This window comes from Equus przewalskii, chromosome 10 (genome assembly GCF_037783145.1).
Source record: "Equus przewalskii isolate Varuska chromosome 10, EquPr2, whole genome shotgun sequence".
In the NCBI taxonomy this organism is placed as follows: Eukaryota; Metazoa; Chordata; class Mammalia; order Perissodactyla; family Equidae; genus Equus; species Equus przewalskii.
In genome coordinates, this window is record NC_091840.1 from 1831801 (window position 1) to 1853983 (window position 22183).

General features: G+C 54.7%; 1 protein-coding gene across 11 annotated transcripts in view; it reads left to right on the forward strand.

Moving 5' to 3' along the window:
- Window positions 1-1851: 1851 nt before the first annotated feature.
- The window catches only part of SLC38A10 (solute carrier family 38 member 10), a 42238-nt gene continuing 21906 nt past the window's right edge, over window positions 1852-22183 (forward strand). For 2 of the 11 annotated variants that reach the window (XM_070559681.1, XM_070559683.1), the window contains exons 1-10: window positions 1866-2270; window positions 4752-4869; window positions 10215-10260; window positions 11134-11227; window positions 11426-11569; window positions 12624-12748; window positions 15341-15443; window positions 16381-16563; window positions 19103-19214; window positions 20435-20541. In XM_070559681.1, coding sequence (XP_070415782.1) covers window positions 2172-2270; window positions 4752-4869; window positions 10215-10260; window positions 11134-11227; window positions 11426-11569; window positions 12624-12748; window positions 15341-15443; window positions 16381-16563; window positions 19103-19214; window positions 20435-20541 — 1131 coding nt within the window. In that variant the 5' untranslated portion in view covers window positions 1866-2171. Of the gene's footprint in view, window positions 2271-2975; window positions 3940-4751; window positions 4870-10214; window positions 10261-11133; window positions 11228-11425; window positions 11570-12623; window positions 12749-15340; window positions 15444-16380; window positions 16564-19102; window positions 19215-20434; window positions 20542-22183 lie in introns of those variants that run through there. The other 9 variants (XM_070559689.1, XM_070559687.1, XM_070559688.1 and 6 more) reach the window with 9 other exon arrangements.

A 22183-nucleotide genomic window follows, 5' to 3' on the forward strand; every position in this document is an offset into this window, starting at 1 on the left:
AGGCTGTGAGGGTCTGGGATGGCGGCTCTGCTCTGTGATGTTGTCCAGGGATCCAGGCTCCTTCCAGCTTGTCGTTCCACGTCTGCGTGGCCCGGGATGGCTTCCTACCATCACCTCTGTGTTCCAAGCAGCAGGATGAAGGAAGGGGGAGGAAGGGGCAGACGCCCTCCTTTTAAGAATCTACCTAGAAGTTGCACCTGTCATTTCTGCTCACCCCTCACGGGTCGGAATTTAGTCGTGTGGCCACCCCAGCCACAGGGAGGCTGGGAAGCATATTATTCATTCTAGGCAGCCACACGTGCAGGCAAACTTTGGAAGGTGGAATAAATGAGTATTAAGAGACAAATAGTAGTCTCCCCCTTAACTGTTCAGGGATATACCCGTATATGGTAAACCTTTAACGAAAACTAATGAATTGATAAAATCTGGACAGTGACGATCCCAGGATGGCTGTGAAGAGGGGAGGAAGGTGCAGTTGGGAGGGACCAAAGGGAGCCTCTAAGTTTTTGCTAACATTCCGTCTTAAAGCCAAATGGCAGGCTATGGGCATTTATTGTTATGTGTTAAAACGTACATTTGAGTCTCACATCCTATCTTGCATGGGTAATATTTCATAAAAATTACATAATTAATAAAAGGCAGGTTATAGAATGTACATATGATTTATATAAAAATGAATGAACGGTGCTTGTTATTTCGGCTTTGAATTTAATTAGTCTTTTCCAGGCATTTCCTCTTCTTCCTCTGGTGCCCGGGGGGCTGAGGGGTGGGACAGAGCTTACCCGGCCGCTGCACTGCCCAGAGCTGAGGAATCAGCCCCTGCGCTAAGACATGAGGCCTTTCATGTGCCTACAAACACTGTTCCTCCTGCATCCTCTCCCAGCGGCCTTTCATTCTTCCTGTGCACAGTTCTAGCCGGCTTGGAATTGCTTGCTGCTTCCCGACGGCCCTTCCCAGGCCTCCTGTCTCTATGATCCATTCAGCAGACATAGTGAGCATCTGCCAGGTGCTAAGAATTCACAGATGTAGCAGGGCCCTTCTTTGTTCTCTCCCCTCCCCAAAGCCCTTTCCATCCTCCATTCCCATTTGTCCCTGAAGGCCCAGCCTACAAGCCACTTCCTTCTTGAAGCTCTCCTAGATTTCTCTGGTCATATTGGTCTCTACCTCTGGTGTCCTCTCACAGTATTTCCTTTACTCCTTTAATATTAGAGCGTTAGATTCTCTCTGCCCACTGCTCCCGTGCAGTTCTGAAGGCCGCTGGCCTGGGGAGCAGATCCCACGCCCCCTCTAAGAGCTGTGTGCCCATAGCTAAGTCACCGAACCTCTCTGTGCCTCAGCATACCACTCGTAAAACGTTAAGCGCTAACTCCTTGGAACAGGTTAAGTGTTTAGCTCGACAGTTAAGGCCCCGCCCCGCGCCCAGGGCACCGAGTACAGGCTCAAAATCGGTCCTAGGGTGTAACTGCTAAAATGAACCCTCGAAACCCAGCTCTTCTCCGGAAGGCGCGGTGCGGCCCTTTCTCTCCTGAGCTCCACTCTCCTTCCGGATGGGGGTCCCGCAGAAGGGAGTCCCTGATCTTCAAGCTCCTGCAAGGCGGGGCTCAGGAGGCCAGCTCCAGGGCAGGACAAGCGCGGCGCTGGGGACAGAAACTCGGCCAAGTGGCCCAGGCCCCGCCCCTCCAGGCCCCGCTCCCGCCTTTTATTGGTTCGTGACCCGCCGAGGCCCGCCTCGCTCGGCCCCGCCTCCAAAGAGCCCCGCCCCCAGGCCCCGCCCCATCCCTCCCCTCCCCCGCCCCGCCCCGCCAGCCCTTCCAGGCCCGCCTCTCGTTGGTGCGCGCCCTGCCGAGCCCCGCCCCCTCATCGTCACTTCCGGGCAGCCGAACCAGCGGAAGGCGGAAGTGTGCGCGCCCGGGCCGCAGCGAAGCCGGGTTGAGGTTCCCGTGGCTGGCAGCTGGAGGCTCTTCCAGGTCTGGGCGCGGGGACACCGAGGCCGCCGGGAGACGTAGCCATGAGGCGGCCGCGGAGCCTGGCGGAGTCTCGAGGTTGACTGCCCCCGCCGTCTTCCCGCGACGCCGCCTCCTCCAGGCAGCCGCGCGCCCCCACCAGAGTCTCGCGCCCTACGGTCGTCCCGGCGCCTCGGACCCGGGCTCCCGGGCCCCAGACCCCGCGCTATGACCGCGGCCGCCGCCTCCAACTGGGGGCTGATCACGAACATAGTGAACAGCATAGTAGGGGTCAGTGTCCTCACCATGCCCTTCTGCTTCAAACAGGTGAGTCCCGCGGGCGGCGGCCGCCGCCCTCGCCCCCCGCTTGCCGCGCAGCCTCTGCTCCCGGGCCGGGCGGACCCGCGGGCGGAGGCGGCCCGGGCGCGCCGCGGGGGTCTGCCCGCAGGACTCGGCGCCGTCGTGGCGTCGCTGCTGTGGACTCTGGCCCGAGCGCACCGTGCCCAGCAGCGCGCGAGCCGGGCCCCGGCGCTGTCATTGCGCCTGGAGGGCAGAGATGCGGGACCCGGGGCCAGCGCGCGGGACAGACCGCGGAGGGAGCCTCGCTGCGGGGGCGTGGATGCGCCGGGCTCCTGTTGAGATGATCCACGAGCGAACCGGCCTTCGTGCTTTAGAGAAGGGGGTCACGGAGTTGTCACGCTCGTAACTTCCTTCCTGAAAGTGAACTTCTGCGCTCCGGTTGCTGCCCCCCTGCCCCTGGGGCAGGTGCTGCCGCCCGCGAGCTGGCTCCCTGGAGGGCAAGGGGACGCGGGGCAGGGCAGTGGCCGCCCGGCTGCAGAGACCACTCTTCCGTGAGGAAACCAAGTAGACAGAAAAATGAAAATGAGATGGACGTTTCGGAACTGAAAATGCGCACCAGTAGTTTAATTTTAGATGAACAGACACTTTGCATTTTTCGTATTTAATGTCTTTTGGATAAAAATAGCAAAAACACATTGTTTTTAATCTGAGGATTTTCCATCCCTCACATAGAGCCCCCCAGCCTGTGGATGAGCATGGTTTAGGGTGCCTGTGGGAGTCATTGACCCGCCTTGGCTGGTGAGCAGGTCGCCGGAGGACAGGGACTGTGCTGGCAGTTGTGGAAGGCCACGCTGGCGGCTGCTGGAGCACCCGGGGCAACATCTGTGTCTGGACATCGTGAATTCCCACCAAGCTGACCACCTGTGGGTGTTTCTGGAAGGACTACGGGTCCCAGGGTGCATTGCGGCTGGCCTGGCACAGAACTGCATCCTGGGATGTGTAGTTAGCTGATTGTGCATCCTTGAGTCCGGTGCTGCGATCCCTGATGCTCGTTTGGGAAGTGCCACCGCGGTGGGGCTGTGGTGTAGAGGCCTGTGAAATGTGCTTTCAGGCCCAGCGGATTCGGCTGTCCACAGACTGAGTGCCTTCTGTGTGGTGGGCACAACGCCCCTGCCCGAGCATTTAAACGGGTGCTGGACTGACTTGCCCAGGAAGAGCTTCGTGCTGGAGGCCCGCGTGCAAGCAGAGAACTGGAAGTGGTTCACCCTGTCCCGAGGGCCTGGCAGAGTTGGGATGGCCACTCCCACGTGGACTCAGCATCTTCTCCATGGGAAACACAGCCTGAGGCCAACGGGCAATTTGGGGATGTGTGTTTTTAGTGTCTGGCAGCCATGTTGTTTAAAAAAAGTTTCGGTTTTGGGTTTTTTGTTTGTTTGGTTTTAATAATTTTGGTAGTTAAAAAAATGTTAGCATTTTATTGAAGTATAACATGCATACAGAAAAGTGCACACAACTGAGGTGTACTCTTGGTGAGTTTTCACAAAGTGAACAAACATGTACCAGCTCCCTCATTAAGGAGCACAGCATCGCCACAGCCGTCCAGGCCCCGCCTCCCTCCCCAAGGGCCCACATCCCACCTCCAGCTCCGTAGATCCGTGTTGCCTCGTTTTTAACTTTGTGTAAATGGAGTCATACTGTACGTATGGTTTCGTGTCTGGCTGGTATTCATCGTGTGGACGTGCTACAGAGTGCTTATTCTTTACCTTTGCTGGCACACGTGCGGTTTCCCACCGTGGAGCTCTTAGGAACACATGGGCACAGGCTCTGACCACACGTTTGCGTTTCTGTTGGGTATTTATCTTTGAGGAGAATAGCTGGCTCGTATGATCTGTGCACCAGCAGATACTGGTAGGACATTTGGGTCGTTTCTTCAGTTTTGGGATTATGGATAAACCTGCTGTAAACATTGGCTTGCAGGTTTTTGCATGAACACATGTTTTCATTTCTCTTGGGTAAATACCTAGGAGTGCAATTGCTGGGTCAGATGGTGAGCGTATGTTTAACTTATAAGAAAGGCATAAATGTCATTTTTAATCTCTTCCTTTCAGAATGTGTTCACCACTTGTAGCTGTCGATCCACGTGGCTAGAAGGTGGCCCCCTGTAGGGCGCGCGGAGGTCCGGGGAGACTAGTTGGCAGCACCGTGGTGTTCACAGGACTCTCGAAGGGCCGGGAGGGGGATGGTGTTCCTGCTGCTCTTTCAGGATGAGGCACAAGTTTAAGGCCCCGGGACAAAGTGTGTGGCCACCACATCCAGGAAATTGGTCCCTTTCCATGCTAGGAATTGTCACCCTTAGACAGGGGAGTGAGGCAGAGCTGGGCCGTGTGTCTGCAAGGGGCGGGGAAGCGGGGACGACTGTCCTAAGCCACAGACGTGCTGGTCAGCGTGTGAGGAACAGACACTGAGTAGTTTATTTTGTCAACATCTCGTTTTCTTTCAACCCTCTAGTGTGGCATCGTCCTGGGGGCCCTGCTCTTGGTTTTCTGTTCTTGGATGACGCACCAGTCCTGCATGTTCTTGGTGAAATCCGCCAGCCTGAGCAAGCGGAGAACCTACGCTGGCCTGGGTGAGGATGTCGGCTCTCGGGGCGGCGGCTGGCCCTCACTAGGCCACTTCTTCAGAAGGGCAGTGTTCTAGGTCTGGGGGCTGGGGCCTTACTCCTTTATTTACTTTTCTTCCACTTTATTCTTAAAGAGTTCCTTGAACAGCAATTTTTTCCCTTATTTTAAAATGTAATGCAATTTTTAGAAAGTATTAATATAAACTTATGCTTCAAAATTGAGGAGCTACTTGGTCTCCTGTCCCCCTTTTAAGCAAATGCACGCGGAGAGTTTCCCCGTCCACATTCAGGCAGAACCAGCAGCTCCCCGCTGCTCTGGGGGCCTGCTTGCTGTCTGCCTCTCCTGAGTACCCCGAGCCTTTGGAGCTGCCAGACAGGGACCCTGCTCCACCTGCCCCACTTTGAATGCACAGCAGAGACTGTCCTGGGTCCAGGCTTAGAGCTGGGGGTCAAGCCACCTGTCTCCCCAGCAGCCTTCTCTGTTTCCTGATGCTGTTGGTTGCAATTTCATTTCCTTTTGTTCTTTCTTGCTTCCTTTGATTTGGGCCAAAGGAGAGGAAGCTGTGCTTTCTGCTTCCTCTCAGTTTGGAATATTTCCTAGGCAGCGTGGCTCTGAGGACAGGCCCCCTCACTTGCCTGCCGCCCTCAGGCCGCTATGTGAGGACTGCGTCCCCTCTGCCTGCTTTGGGACCTTTTGGCTCTCAGTGTGGGTGTTGAAATACCAACACACCTGTTCTCAGGAGCTGGTCCTGTGCAAGTCTGGGGAAAATTCCTGGCCTCCTGACGAAAGCCCACAATCCCCCAGCCAGTGTGGCCATGATGTTGGGTCTGCCCGAGGAGGGCCCGGCCTGGCTCTCAGCTCACTGCTCTCATGTTGGAGAGGAGGTGGTGAGAGGAAATGGTGTGCCGAGTTGCAGGGGCCAAACGAAATAAAAGCACCTGCAGAATCCACGCAGGGCTTCTGGCAGTGTGACCTCGGCTTTCCTTCCAGTCTGTCTGCTTTGCATTGGCACCAGCACTCTAGCATTGTTCTGACCTGAACTGAAGGGGTGCTTCCTTCTCTTTCCTTTCTGATGAGAAGGGTGCTGTCAGACTCTTAATGTTGTTGGAGTCACTTGAGGAAGCAAGATTGACCAGGTGTACTTGACCCACGGTGAGGCAACCTAACTCAGCTTGGGATGAAGTGTGCTCCGCTGAGCGGCCCCTTCCTCTGTGGGCAGACCATGGCCTTTGGGGTGACCCCTTTCTCCCCACTGAGGGTCTCTGTAGCAGACACCCCATGAAGTGCTTGGCCGTGCCCTGCAAGAGGACAGGTGACCTGAGACTGAGGAGGCCATGGGTTTTGACCGCTGTCTGATTATTCTTAGAAAGTCCCGGAGAAGGCAAACTGGTTTGGCTAGATGTGAACGACTGAAAAAAAAATTGCCCCCTGGATGGACGCCCTTCTGTGTGGCTGCCAGGGTCCTGCCTTTCACTGCTCAGGGTGCCTGCAGCCGGTTCTCGCTGCTGGAAGCAAAAGAGCTTTGAAACCGCCAGCTGTCTCCCCTTGTGTCTTTGGTACCAAACGAGATGGCTCAGTTGTGTGAGCTCCCAGAGTCCCCCGGGCCCAGTCTGCAGCCTCAGCTGCCCTTTATCCTGGCTCTGTCTTGACACTGTCTCTCAGAAATGGAGAGACCCTGCCACTTGGACAGGGGCCCTAGACGGGAAGAGATGAGAATGTCACTTGGACCCCGTGGGTCAGCAGCCTCCCCACACCTGGGCTGACTCCTGCTGCTTGCATGCGGAGACCTACCGAAAGGGCCTCTCTCCCCATCCTCTGCCTTCTCCTGGGTCAGAGGAGCCACTGTGAGCTTGTGCTGCAGCCAGAGAGGGTGACCCCAGAGGAGAGCCGCCAGTGCTTCCTGGTGCCATCGGGTGGGGACAGATGGCCTTTGTTAGCAGACCCCCAACATGCGTCATCTGCTGGATCCGTGGGCATTGGGCAGCTGTGGGGGTTGAGGAGATGGACAGACAGCTTTCGTCCAGACCTGGAGACAGTGCAGGGGAGGGTGTGGAAATTCCTGGAGTAGCAGCTGTAGCTTGAACAAATAGCCTGTTTAAACTACACTCGCTCCATGGGCTGGGTAGGTGGTTTTCTCCGAATGATGTCTGCCGCGCTGAGCCTTGAGTTTGCATTTGTGGCAGTGTCTCAGTTGGTTACCTCTGGTGGTGATCACATGCTGCCCCTTCCGCCACGGCCAATGTGTAGGCGTCTGCTGGAGAAAGAGCTTTCCCAGTTTGGGGAGCTAGAGTACTGGTGGATTTTTTGTTGGTGTTATTTGTATGTTTTCGTGGTATTTTGTTTACTGCTTGTGGGCTGTTTTTGTGAATTTTATCCACTTCTTTCCTGCTGCTCCCTCACCCTGTGTGTTCTACTGTTACGTCGGCTTTTCTAAACCCCATTTTAATTTATTTGTTTATTTTATTTTTTGTTTTGTTTTTCTATGGAAGATTAGCCTTGAGCTAACATCTACCGCCAATCCTCTTTTTGCTGAGGAAGGTTGGCCCTGGGCTATCATCTATGCCCATCTTCCTCTATTTTGTATGTGGGATACCTGCCACTGCATGGCTTGACAAGCTGTGTGTAGGTCCGAGCCCAGGATCCAAACTGGCGAACCCTGGGCTGCCGAAACGGAGCGTGCAAACTTAACTACTATGCCATTAGGCTGGCCCCTAAACCTCATTTTTAGGAGATATACAGATATGCCAGCTAGTCAGCCTCCTTTAGTGGTCTCAGCCCCTACAAGGCTACTCTGAGCCCCAGACCCTGCCCTATCCAGAGTATGGCTCTGAGTTCTCAGGTGTGAGCAGTGGATGCTTCCAGTGCTATGTCTGTGATCTCGTCATCTGACCTCCCGGGTTTCTGTGGCCCTGGTCAGCCTGCCGCCCACTCCTGGGCCAGGGATGGGGCCTGCAGAGGGCCTGTCCAGCCAGTTTTCTCCTTGCCTGTGTCGGATGTGTGACCTGTACACGTGGATACTTGGCTTTCTGACACCCCTCGTTTATCCACCTCTGGGGATGGCTGGGCTGAGCTCGTACCCCGTCTTGATCCGCACGGTTTCGTGTGTGCACCCCCATCTCTGCCCTGCTGCTGCTGGGAGTTGGCAGCCGGCAGCTTTGGGTGGCGGGTGGGAGTGGGCGCGGGTCCTGCACTGAGTGCGGTGGGCTGAGAGTCGGCTCTGCGTCCGTGCAGCCACAGAGCCGTGGGCAAGACTGTGGTCCCGGGAGGAGAAGGTGACCCAGCGTTTCAGGGCCCAGGGCAGCTGCTGCCCAGCCTCCCCAGGGAAAGACTGGAGAGCCCCTCCTGACGCCAGTCCCAGCCCCGCACGTGGCGAGAGTGCTGCTTAGACCAGTGTTGGGGTCATGCTTGCTCCTCGTCCCCGTGATGCCCAGCCTGTTAGCTGCAGAATGCCAGTCACAGATGGAGGAGGAAGACCTGAGCTAGGGGTCTCCGGTCTGCACCGAGGTGTGCTTGCTCAGAAACCCTTCTTGCAGACGCCTCCTAGCCTCATGGCACTAGTCTGGTGCTGTGGTCCCACCTAGAGGGGCAGGAGGGCAGCCACTCCACCCTCCTGGTGCTGTGCCAGGCGGGAGGCTAAGGGGAGGGGGCTGCCGGGCATTTGTATTTGAGACTCGGGGTGGAGGTTGTTAAGGGATCCACACTTGAAATGATGGGGGGGAGGGGCGTGGGTGGGGTGAGGGTGGCCCAGGTGAAGAAAGCGGGGAGAACCGGGATGCTGGGACACCAGGCCTCAGCGCAGGAAGCACCTTGGGGCAGCCGCTTTAGGATGTTGTCCTGGGAACCAGTTGAGTCTTTCTGAGTGAAGAGTGCCACCTCCTGACTGGGTCCTCTGACTCCCTGGAGCACCTTCCGCTTCTTTCTGTCCAGGATGCAGGTGTGTTTGGGATGGCAGGGTGCTCTGAGCGTTTGAGATGTGCTGTAGACGCTCAACTTACTTTTGGAGAAGAAAAAGGAATGGGATGGCCAGACGCGCAGCCACCTCCACATTTGGGGCACTGGGTTTTGTGTTGTGTCCAGGGGCATGCTGCCCGACTGCTGTCATCCAGAGGGTTGGAGGGCCTCTTTTTGGTGACAGCATGGCCTTGGGCTGCTGTCTGCTGTCTGGAGCTCTTAGTTTTGAAATTCTCAGCCTGACCTTGATTGGCGTTCCATGCAAGGATCTGTCTCGGTTCAGATTGCTCTGTGATGCAAACGGGCCTTATTAGATGAACCTGAGACATGAGTCTCTGTCCAGCAGTCAGACCAGCCAGGGAAGGCCGGAGTGACCCCGGCGGCGGAAGCCTTTGTGCTTCACGGGCCGTCTGCCCATTCATAGCTGGTGTAGCCCAAGCAGATGCCAGGCTCTCTTGGTTTTGGCAACGCCGTGCCTTTTCCTAAGAAATATGAAAGTGACAATGAGTGTTTTTTGGACTCATTCACACCAACTGCCTGCGGGTGTCCTGCTTTCCGAATCTCCTCGGAGGACGCTGGCCCCGTGTGAGGGAGGAACAAGGGGCAGGAAGCTGGGGCCGACCTGTCACGCACACCTGTCCTGGGAGACCAGAACTTCCCTCTGCCCTCGTCCCGCTGGATCGTGGTGGGGGCCACAGGGGTTACCGGACTCCTGTTAGGTCTGGGAGGGGCCTTGCTGAGTCAGCTCTTACTCTCTCATCTGCTGGAAGCAGTTCTGTTGTCAGGAAGGTGGGACAGGCAGCTGCTCTCTGCTCCAGTTAGTGCAGCCTCATGCTGTTCACCAGTGTGGTTCCCTGACTGTCTACCTTGAAAGGAGGCAGGCCCCAGAGCACTTGTCCCCTCCTGTCCCAAAGTGCTACACTTGAAAGCATTCTCTGAATTTTCTTCTGAAATCACAAAGAGTGAACCCTCAGTCACATCCTTTTGGTGCGGGCTCTGAAAACTGGGCGTGCTGGGCTGGGGCCACCCGAGCCCTCCTGGGCGCCTCCCTGCTCGGCCCCGCCGGGTGCCCGCACAGGTGCAGCCTCTGCTCCCGCCGCCTCCACCGCCGCATGTGGGCAAACTGCTACATCCCAGGGACGGTTCTTTTTTTTGAGTGAAAAAACCAACTTGCTTGTGTCTTTCCATTACTTTGTTCTTGTTTTCTGTGGTTTCCATTTGTTGATGGTAGATCTGAAAAAAGCATAAGACCAAAATAAAAAAAATCCCCCGCCTGCCCATGAAACTCCAGACCAGCGGGTTTTTACCAGATTGCCCTTCACACCTCACACCAGTAACGTTCCCTGATGTCTTCTCACGCTGTTGGGTTGAGCACTAATTCTTCTTTCTTTTGCACTAGCATTGCACGCCTACGGAAAAGCAGGGAAGATGCTGGTGGAGACCAGGTAGATGCTGCAACTTTGCTTGATATTATTCTCTGTTCTTCACCTGCAGCTAAAGAGAAACTGGAGGATTGCCACAAAATGAACGATATGTTTCAGATGTTGGTTGGTTTATAACTTATAATATTTTCCTGAAGAGTTACTTACTAAGTAGTTGAAAGTTCAATTTATTGTACCCTTAAAATGATTAGTGACAAAGTTGAAAGCCTTATTTAAGTCTTACTAAGAAAAATATAAAAATGGAAAACTCGAGGAACACAGCAAAATAGCACTCCCTCTGATGTAGTTAATCTCTCAGTACTGTTCCCGAAACTTGTATGCGCTCCCCCCCGACACTGTTGCATAAAGGTGACATTAAATTGGAATGTCATATTTTTCTCCCTTTGGAGTAAAATTTTATGAGATGAAAAGATTGCTGGGAAATTGTACTTTTAAGCTTCTAAATTAGGGAATTGTAAACACAAAAGAGCAACCCTTTTTGAAAGCAGTTTATTGTTCTTTTAACATGTCTAACATCACGGTGCATTTTAGTAGCACCTGAAAGAACTTTGAGAATCTCCTGTGGAGAGAAGAATATAGTACCACATAAAGAAAAGTTTAGTGTTATTCAGTGTTCATTCCAAGTAATGTAGCAAACTCGACAAAACATACCCGAGTCCGGTGAACTGGTGAATGTTCGAGATCACAGCCAGCCTTTGGGTCGTCGTCACGTTTCAGCAGTGATACCGCGGGGTTGGGGCTCGGTGTCCAGGGCTCCCTCCTGGGACCATGGGCAAGCCCTGAGCCGGTACTTGGCTAAAGGGGCCAGGCTTTGATCGTCAGACAACGGACTCCTGTTACAAGGCCGTTTCAAAGCCAGGGCTTTCTTCTCTGTAGCATGATCGGGCTGATGCTGGGAACCTGCGCTGCCTTCTACGTTGTGATTGGTGACTTGGGGTCCAACTTCTTTGCTCGGCTGTTTGGGTTTCAGGTAAGGACATTTTTAAGCATCTGGTCTATTGGAGCTATATGGTAGCTCGGTGTGACCTTTCTGTAAGTCCACCTCTCAGATCAGCGTTGTCGTTATGGGAAGCTTCCTTATGCCCTGGGGTGCATTCCAGGCCTGTGGGCTGGAGGCATGGGGTTTACTGGGGTGACACCTGCCCAGCGTGTGCTTGGTTCCCTCCAGGTGACCGGCACCTTCCGTGTGCTCCTGCTCTTTGTGGTGTCCTTGTGCATCGTGCTTCCACTCAGCCTGCAGAGGAACATGATGGCCTCCATCCAGTCCTTCAGCGCCATGGCCCTCATCTTCTACACTGTTTTCATGTTTGTGGTGAGTGTCGGCCACTTGCAGGTCTGGTCTGGCTGCCAACTGCTGCCTGAGCATGACAGGAGAGTGGCTAAAAGCCTGGGAAATGATGTTAGCATTATCCATGTGAGCCCCAGTGGACAGATGGGGCCGCCTGGACCCAAGTGCAGTCGACAGCAGGAGAGAGGTGGGCTCCAGGGCAGAGGGCCCATGACCAGTTCTCTGGGAAATGAAAGTGTGGACACGCCTCATTCTACAGAAAGACTTTCTATGTAGGATTTGTGACCAGGAGTCACGATGTCAGCATTTTGTCACAAGGGGGCAAGTTGTTTTCTAAATGAGCATTTATAACTGACCAGACAGGAGCATCCAGTGTGGAGTTGATGCTCAGGATGTTCATTTCTTGCTGAGTGCTTGGGGGCCTCCCAGTGGGAGCCCCCCGGGATCTGAACCACCGGACCTGCCCCCTCCACTGGGAAGGTCAGCAATGATCATTCCTGAGGGCAAGGAACCTGGCAATCTTTGCAGTAGGTTTTCCTTAGCAGACTGAGCACTGGGTGGCATACCAGCATCCCTCAGCTGTGTGAGAGCCAGCCTGGTGATGGTTACCCCTGCATTCCATACAGCCCCATCCTCAGTGGGTTTGTCTTTTAAAACATGTCTGAGTGGGGCCGGGGAAGGACCTGCCCAGTTGGGGGTGACTGTCCTGTCACCTGAGGCAACTGGGGTAGGCACAGCGGCGGGCCTTGCTGCTTCCTGTCTGCACTAAGCAGCCCCTGCCTGGGCGGCTGCCCCCGAGGGCCCAGGAGGCCTCTCAGCCAGTGCTTCTCCCGGCAGCACCCAGCCAGCTCGTGGCACAGCAGGGGCAGTGAGCCCAGGAAGGTGCAGGACCCTCGGCCCCTCCAGCTGGCGACACCTGGCTGCGCTGAGGGGGAGCCCACAGCCGAGATGTGGAGTGCACAAGCCGCACGCCCTCCACCTGCCTCTTACCTTGCCTGGGGCCAGGGGCCGGGCGGGCTCCAGAGCCCGGGCTCTCTTTGCTGACTGGCCCTCGAGCCCTCTGTCCTCTCTCATGCAGATTCTGCTCTCCTCTCTCAAGCACGGCCTCTTCGGGGGGCAGTGGCTGCAGCGGGTCAGCTACGTGCGCTGGGATGGCATCTTCCGCTGCATCCCCATCTTCGGCATGTCCTTTGCCTGCCAGTCGTAAGTACTGCTGCTGGCGAGGGCCCTGAGGGCGCGTGTTGCCCGTGGTGGGGGTGCAATGCAGGGAGACAGGGCCCCTTGCTTCGTTTAATTGGACAGTGCAGGCCACTGAAGAGCGATGTCTCGTTCGCTTGTGACCTTTCCCCTCCCAGCTGAGGGAGATGGTTATGTTTTCATCGAGAGTAATTGATGTATTCCTGAGATGTGCTGCTGGCACTGCTGGCAAGAGCACCCAGTTTGCCAAATCCCCTGTGAGAAGGGTTGGCTGTGGGAATGCGGAACAGCCCAAAACCATCTGACTCACAGAGTCCCGAGCGCTTTGCCAGCATTCAGCTACTCGTGTGAGAACATTTAAAGGAAATTGCACAAACATTGACTTGAGACTGCCACTGGGACGCTTTCAGAGGCCTCTGTGTGTGCGTGTGCACATGTGTGTGTGTGAGTGTGCCTTCTCTCTGGCGCTCAGAACCCTGTAAATGCAGATCAGGCTACTTCCAAAATTCCAGCAGCATTACCGTCGCCACCAAAATGACAAGAGCCAGTGATTCATGCCCGGTGGGAATGGTAGCCCGCTCAAAAGAGAGGCGTCAATCCAGCACAGACAGGAAAAGACCATCGGTGTGCAGGGGGCTGGCAGAGCAGGCCCCCATAGCTCTAGTGGGCATGGATGGTGCCAGTTGTAAACTAATGTGACAGATAGATTTGTTCGTCTGCTGTGTTTACACCCACACGCGAGATCCAGATCCTCATTTCCCTCTTACCATCTCTCTTGGCAGCTCGGTTTCCACCAGAACATGCTCCACTCTTGCTATTTTGTGTCCCCATTATAATCGCTGATGGAAGTTCTATTCTTTCACCTCGTACCTCGTTACCTATTGCCCTTTTTGTCTGTGAGTTGCTTTTTTTTTTTTTTTCCTGAGGAAGATTAGCCCTGAGCTAACTTCTGTGCCAGTCTTCCCCCACTTTATGTGTGGGTTGCCGCCACTGTATGGCCTGTCAGTGGTGTAGGTCTCTGCCCGGGATCTGAGCCTGTGAACCCAGGCCACTGAAGTGGAGTGTGCCAAACTTAACCAGTATGCCACAGGGCTGGCCCCTGTGAGTTGCTTTTTTAAAAATAGATCCGTGATTGAGCTTTTTTGGTGGTGGCCACGTAGAAGCCAGTGCACATCTGATGGGTTTGGTTCTTAGGTCAAATTATAGGTTCCAGAAGCGTTGTGAGCATACGCCTCGTTCTGCTGCTCACAGCAGTGCACTGGGCCTACAGCTAGGCCCATGTTCCCCTCAGGGAGCAGCTGGTGAGGGGTCGACAGAGTTGTGCGGCCTGTTGGCTGACCTCCCCGTCCCAGGGCAGAGACGAAGCTCTTCCCTCCCACGGCACATGCATCAGAGCGCATGCAGGTGGGAGCTCCTGCCCGCCCTCCCCAGAGCCCGCCAGGCCCCACCTGTATCACTCTCCATGTTGCAGGGATGGGCCAGGCCTCTGCTTTGCTCTCTCTGTCTGGCTCTCTGGTCTTACTTCATAGTAAATGAGTATTTGGTGCGGAACCACTAAGCCCTGTGGCCTCAAGGAGTGGCCGAGAGAATGCTGAGCACGGAGGGGCCTGGGTCTGTGCAGTGGGGCAGGCAGAGAGCAAGCCCGGGGCTGCATAGAGAAAGCTCCCCTGACTCAGGTAAACTGAGTTGTAGGTGGTCCGCGAATGCTCTCTGGGGTGCTGAAGTGGCCGCCGTGGGGGTCTGTGGCTCCTGCCATCAGGGGTCCCTTGGGTGTGGATTGGAGGGGGCCGGCGCCTTGGCCTTTGCACACTTGCCCATGCCCACGTGCTGGGCACAGCCCCCTCCCCAGGGTACCTGAAGCTCCCGGGGCGGGGACTCTTCCTGCAGTGCACTAGGAGTTGGTGGGGAGGCCCCTCCCCTGGGATCCGATGCTGCTTCCCCATCTGGGGCTCCCTGGTGTGGACCCCACTCCCGCCTGGCGAACTGATTGGCACCCAGACGTTTGTGCTGTTCCCCCGCAGGTCCTCTGCCACCTCCCTGGGCTACATGGGCGTGTGGCCATCTGGTGCCCTCCATTCAGGCCGAGGGGAGGGCAGCTGTCCATGGGCAACCCCTGCCCACTGAGGGTGGGGCAGAGATGGGTGTGGAGCGTCTTCTTGGTGTCAGCTCTGATCGCCCACGCCGAGGCACTGAGGAGGGCGGGCGGCTGGCGGCTTCTGTTTGTTTAACTTTCCATTCTTTTGACAGCGATGCTCTGAACCGCTTCCTGCTTCCCCTGTAAACATGGGCTGCTTCAGCTGGGCCCAGCGCTCCCTGGAGCGGTCACGCTCCTGCTTCAGCAGAACAAACGGCCTTTCATTCTGTGGCACTTCTGAAATGTTTACAGAGCGTGTGTTCGGGGGGGCTCTGAGTGCATACCGCTGCGCCCGGCCGTCTGTAGGATTGCGAAATCTTGGCCTCGGTGCCCAGTTACCGCGGTGGCCAGTGTGGCGGCAAGGAAGGTGTCAGAGACTGTTGGCTGGGGACTTGGGAACTAACACAGCCAGAGGAGGGTGTCTCTCTGGAATCTGCTTTGTGAACTCGATTGTTTTTATACAGCCAGGTTCTACCCACCTACGACAGCCTGGACGAGCCCTCGGTGAAAACCATGAGCTCCATATTTGCCTCCTCCCTCAATGTGGTCACCACCTTCTACGTCATGGTAGGACCCTTTCATACCCTCCCCTCCTCCCCCATGTCACAGGCAGCAGTGCCCAATGGGACACTGCCTCCCTCCAGCTCCTTAGAGTGTGCCAGGAATGGACGCAGCCCTCCACCCCGTGTAAGCCTGCCCTTGGCTTCTTTCTCATCTCAGTACCCACAGGGCAGCTCACTTCTCAAGGCAGCTCCAGGCCAGCCCAGGAGCCGCTTCCACCCTGGGCAGCTCCCATCCCAGGAGGAGCCCAGGTGCCTTGGCGCATGGCTGCCCCCAGGTCGTGCTCACTGGAGCCTCTTCTTCCTGCCTCTCCAAGGCCTTTGCTAATTTGTTATAGAAAGGGGGCGTGTCCCTTAAGGGGAGATGGAAAGTGTGATAGCAGAGGAGGAAGATCAGCTTAAGTCCCAGCCCACAGGTGCAGTTACAGCTCACGTCTTGGTAGGTTTTTCTTCCAGTCTTCTTAATGCTCCTGTTTGTTTGTTTTTTTACATTGCAAATAAAATTAGAACTACGCTAAGATTATAGTTGTTTCTCTGAACTTTGTGGTTTCAGCATTCTTGTTGGTTTTTACAAATGGTCCATGCACATTGTTGTCGACACTGCATCTCAGTACATGGGGGACCACAGTTTACCCCCCAGTTCCCTGGTTTGGATCTGGAAACCAGAGCAAGATCGGCCCCTCTGTGTGTGGGTTTGTGGGGCATTCTGACTCCTCCCTTTTCATGCAGGGGGCTCCATTTTCTTGGTGTCCTGTTGTCCTCATGAAAAGCCGTATCAGACCGTTGCCCCTAGACATTTAGCCTTCTGGTTATGAAGGAGGAGATTTTAGGAGAGAGGAGCCTGGCGGGGGCTTGGTCTTGCCGCAGCTGCTTGGGCAGCGGCTCGCAGGCCGTGTGAGGGCAGGGCGCCTACCACGCTCGCCCTCTGCTCTCGTCTCCCACAGGTGGGCTTCTTCGGCTACGTGAGCTTCGCCGAGGCCACCGCGGGCAACGTGCTGATGCACTTCCCCTCCAACCTGGTAACCGAGATGATCCGAGTGGGCTTCATGATGTCGGTGGCAGTGGGCTTCCCCATGATGATCCTGCCCTGCAGACAGGCCTTGAACACGCTGCTTTTTGAGCAGCAGGTAAGGTTCTGGAGGCCCTTCAGACGCCGTTTTGCTGTGATCCCAGTTACGTTCTTTCCTCTCGGCCTTTGCCAGTTCTTTATTTTCGTGAGCTGTGATAGGCGAAGCTTTTCCTAGTTAAAAATAAAAAACCTTCAGTTAAAACGAAATCTTTTAATAGGGATTCTTTTTTTAAACCGACTTTAGAGAGAAGAGACAATGCCAGACAGACCAGGATCGATTCACACGGGAAACATGGAGTCAGGCCAGTGTCTAGGCAGGTTAGGCCTGTCTGCCATGACTTCCCAGCTACGCTGCTGGTTCCCCGAACCAGAGAAGTAGCTGGAAACCGGGGGCTTTCTTCAGAGCAGTCCTGTGCGGGGAGGGGTGGGTGGGACGTGGAGGAGCAAGGTCAGCAGACGGGCGCCGGGGTCAGTGCGCTCTTTTGTTTACCTTTGTGTACCTGAAAATTTTAACGCTTTGACAAAAGACATCTGAGCCGTAAGACGCTGAGTTTCGCTTGCCATCGTGTGTGCAGGCACAGCTCTGTATAGTCCTTTATGAGAACTTTTCAAACGTACGGACGGGAACCAGAATTTCCCTGGCTCTCTAACTGTTGCCGAGTTGACGATAGAAGGCATGTGTAGAATAGCTCATGCCCAAGGATGCCTGTCCGGGAGCCCACGGACCCACGGCTTTTCTCTGTGGCAGTGTCCCGGCCTGAGGTCCTTGAGCCTGGTCTGTGTTGTCAGTCAGGACTCCTGGTGGCTGCACAAGTTCTGCTTGAACTGCTTGGCCACAGAGCGGGGGAGGGGTTGCGGTCCCAGAGACTCCAGGGGAGAGCCAAGAGCCAGACAGGAGGGCGGGCCACCTGGGCCTCCAGAGCAGCTGGAACAGGGCTCACTGTCCACGTGGCCAGCATGTGGTGGAGGTGGCTTCCTGAGGATTCTGCCACCAGAGACAGCACCTGATGGCAGAGGCTGAGCTCTGAAGGACTAGCTTCCCTCCCCACTCCAGTTTGCCCCTTCACCCCCAGCAGCTGTTCAGGCACCTGGGTGCCAAGCGAGGCAGGATTTAGCACTTGGGGGGCAGTGGTGGGCCCAGCTCCTGCAGCTGTGGCATCCTCCCTGCTGGCCTGGCCCCACCTCAGCCCCCAGCGGTTAAGCCTTACTGACTTCAGTCTTTCACTGTTTGATGCAGATATGCACTTTATACCTGAACAGCATTTGTGTTTCTGTATATAACACATTTTTATAGTTTTTTAAATTAAAAAATCAGTAGTGGCATTATAGGGAATGTTAAGAAAGGAAATTCACCTGCGTCCCTTCCTCCTCACGTGGACGGCTTGGCATTCGTGCGGTCTCTTTCCCGGGGCATGGCAGGAGTCCTTCTCTGTTTTCTCCCGGTTTCAGTTGGCGTTGCCATGGAAACCCACAGCGTCCCCACGCCCTTGCTCTTTCACCTCTCGTTGATGCTCTGGTTGTTGGGGTCTTTCACCCTTGACCACTCAGGGGCAGCTCTCTCACGACCTCCTTCATGCATGTAGCTTCCCCCCTTCTCCTCTCCGCTGGGAGGAGTTCTTAGGTAAATTTCTAGTGCAGGCGTTCCGGGGTCGAAAGGTATAGACCTCGCACCCTTGCTAGACTATATACAAGTGATCATTCTGAGGTCGACCAGAAATTCTGGCTGTAGCTCCCTGTCTGTCCTAAGGAAGCCGTCTGTGTAAAAGTCTATTCTGGAAATTGGGTCCTTTGAAATTCTAGTTCTGGAAGGTTCTGAAGCCTCACTTAAGTGGTATTTTCCTAGCCCAGGAGTCGTAATCACGGGCAGCCCCTCCTGTGTGCCTGGCCTTGTTCTAGAAGATTCATTCTTATCATCTCATTTGGTCCTCACCAAGCCTGATGAGGAGAAGCTTCTAGTATCCTCATGTTTACAGATGAGGAAACTGAGGCACGGAGGTGAAGTAACTTTGGCTTTGATGACACCACATCGTAGCCTTCTCCTCTTCTCCTTGGACTGCATGTCTCACACCTGTTGAAGATGAGGATGGTGCAGCCGAGCTCATGCGTGTGCAAGAGTGTGTGTGGGCGGGTCCTGCTACACTCTGAAACCCGCAGGGATGTCACTGTGGAGCTATGCATGTGCAAGAGTGTGTGTGTGTGGGGGGGGTCCTGCTACACTCTGAAACCCGCAGGGATGTCACTATGGAGCTGGGTCTGTGTTCTGTTTTCTGTACTACATGCACTTTTCAAGTCTCTCATGGCCTTGCTCTAAAAGGAAAACGGAAGGACTTGATACTAACTTTCCTAAACGAGATGATAAAATTGACATCCCATACCTGAGCGAGGAGCAGCCTATGCCTTCCTGGACTCTGGCGGGTTCGGGTTGCGGGTTCACATTAAAGTTGCTCAGCCAAATCTGATTGCCCTGGGAGCGCTCCCCTCCCGGCCTTGCAGCCACACCTTCCTGGGCTGTTGGAAGAGCCCTTTAAGGGCCTGCTTCCAATAGAGTAGTAGAAGAAGTCAGTCATTTCAAAACGATTTTTTTTTTTCTCACGTAGCAAAAAGACGGGACCTTTGCCGCTGGCGGCTACATGCCCCCTCTGCGGTTTAAAGCGCTCACTCTCTCGATTGTGTTTGGAACCATGGTTGGTGGAATCCTGATCCCAAATGGTAAGTGGGAGGGCTGCTCCGGAGCCTGGTTTCCTGCTGGCTCTTCCGCTCTGTGTTCCTCTCCATCCTGGCTGTTACACGTGGGGCCCCAGGGGCATCTGCCTCGAGTCTTGCTGTTCAACAAGGTCACCCGGAATCTTCCTGCCATCCCCTCTGGTCTCCTGAGAAAGTCTAGAGACTCTCAGGTGATTTTTTCTTTGGCGCCCTGAGAATGGCATAGGACAAAACGTAACAGCTCAAGAGAACCACAAACATGCGTGAAACCTCAGCAGTTGACGCCTGGTCAGAGACTCCAGTGTAGGGACGCAGGCCGACTTGTGACATTAGAGTTCGTAAAGCAACTCCTTCCTTGCTGTCGACCCCTGACTTTGCTGAGTGTCATCCAGGGAAAAAGTGAAGGCCCTGAGCAAGACTTGTCCTACTGCCAGCAGACAGACAGAGCTCATTGTCATCAGATATTGAGTGGAACCTGCGTGTGCCCTCCCCAGGTGACAACCCAGAGGCCCCACCTTTCAGGCTCCTGACTGCCACGTCTGTCCTAGCACAGGTCCTGCCAGTCGCTCGCAGAGCAGCGGGTGGGGTGATTTAAGACAAGCCATCCAGGGCCTGGCCCCCTGGCTGAGTGGTTAAAGTTCCGCACACTCCACTTGGGTGACCCAGGTTCGCAAGTTCAGTTCCCGGGCACGGACCTACTCCACTCATCATCCGTGCTTTGGAGGCGTCCCACATACAAAATACAGGAAGATTGGCAACAGATGTTAGCTCAGGGCAAATCTTTCTCACCAAAAAAAAAAAAAGCCATCTGAAAAGCCCCTGCTGGGCACCCAGATGCCCAGAGGCCGTATGAAGAATCAGAGCAGGGTTGAGCTCTCTTTGTGCTGGGCTCCACAGGAAGAGGCTGGCTCCTACTGCCTCACTTAGGCTCACACAACCAAGGGCAGGAGCAGTTAGCCCCGTTTCACTGGCAAGGAAACTGAGGCACAGAGAGGAGGGAACTTGCCCGAGACTCCATAGTGGGAAAGGAGCAGCCCCAGGTTCCCAGACCCCACACTGTGCTCTGTCCATGGTGACAGATGGGATGCCCCTAAGTGTCCTTGTGGGCACAGAAGGGTGTGCCTCTGCTCCTTGCTAGTGTCCCAGAGGTGGGCCCAGAGAAGCCTTGGTGGCAAGGCTGGTTCACCTGCTGGCGCTCAGCCCTTCCTGTTGCTTCTTGTCCCCAGTGGAGACGATCCTGGGCCTCACGGGCGCGACGATGGGAAGCCTCATCTGCTTCATCTGCCCGGCTCTGATCTATAAGAAAATCCACAAGAACGCCCTTTCCTCCCAGGTGAGTGCTGCTCACAGCCTCTCTGCCCCGCCCGCCCGGGACTGATCTGGGGTGGGGAGAAGAGGAGGCGGGTTCTCAGTCGCGTTCCGTGAACCAGTTAGGAGTTTCTTAGGACAAAGGTACTTGGTCCCGTGAGTCTGGGAAACATGGGGTAAGCCAAGGTCAGCAGTCTTTGCACCACAGGGCCACCTGGAGCCACCACCACTTTTGTAGGGTGGTTCCCAGGGGGCTTGGTGTGTGTGTCGCAGCAACTTCTCTGAACAGCTTTTCTCTGTATGTGTGTCTGTGTGGTGACTGGATTGTCCGTTTGTGGGCTCACACCTCTCGCTGCTTCCCATCACCATTCCCGCTTGAGGCCACCCCTGTTACCTCACGAGGGGCTGTCTCTGGTGGAGTTGCCTCTCCAGTCTCTTGCTGTTACAGACAGAACAACGACGAACATCTGTGCACACGAGCGTTCCAATATCTTTGAGAAAGTATCCTAGGAAGCTTTTAAAAACTTCAAAACAAAGGGTGTGAGCATGCGTAACTGCGTGGCTTTCGCCAGGTGGCTGTGTCAAGATCAGCCGCTGTCGCTCCACAGCTTAGCACCAGCCTCTTTCCCTTCATCAGACGAAGGGGGCCGTCTCGGCTTCCCAGGAGCGACAGTGAGCGTCTCTTCAGGTGTGTAGAAGCCCCTGCATTTCTTTTCCTGGGAAGTCTCCATTCCCCGTGCTCAGCTTTTATGGACTTGTTGAGCTTTTGCTTATTGATATATTTTGGTAAATTTCTCAGCAGTATGGTATACATTCAGCAAATATACACATAATTCTCCTGTACAGCTTGGTAGGTGTTTGCTAAGTGAACCCAGCCTCGGAACCACCGTCCAGGGCAGATATAGAACATTCCAGCACCCAAAGCTTCTCTGGGGCACATTGCAGGCTTTCCTCCCCAAAGATTGCTGCTCGTCCGCCTTCTGACATTTTGGGATAATTTTGCCTGTCCTTTGAGTGGGCATGAAGGGAGTCTTATGTATTGGCATGTTTCTGGCCTCCTTACCCCATAACCACACCTGTTACTGTGGGGCAGGTGGTCTGTGCCTTCTCCTTGCTGTGTGATCTTCCATTGCACGGGTCTACCACAGTTCACGCAGAGCAGGCAGCGTCCTGCGTGGGCTGCTCCCCACACCTCTCTGCGCATGTGTGTGCTTGGTCAATTATTCACTGAGGTGGGCATTGCTGGATTCCAGCTTATGTCCATCCAGCTTTGTAGATTTTGCCAAACTTTTCCTAGTTTTCCAAAGTGGTCCTCAGGACCATATTAGAATTCCAGTTGCTTTCACATCTGCTGCCCCTTCTCCAAATCCTAGCCCTTCCGCCAGGTGTGTAGCGGTACCTCACTTGAGTTTTAGTTTGTGATTCCCAGGTGACTGATGATGCTGAATACCTTTGCATGGGCTCATAGCTGTGTGGGGGTCTCCCTTGGTGAAGGCCTTCAAGTCTTGCCCACTTTTTATCTATTGCTGTGTCTGTCTTTTTCTTATTGATTTGCGGAAGATTTTAAAAGATTCTAGATGTCTTTTTTCAGAAATATATATTGCAAATATTTTTTCTCACTTTTGGCTTCCTTTTCACTTTCTTTTTCTTTTTAAATATTTTATTTT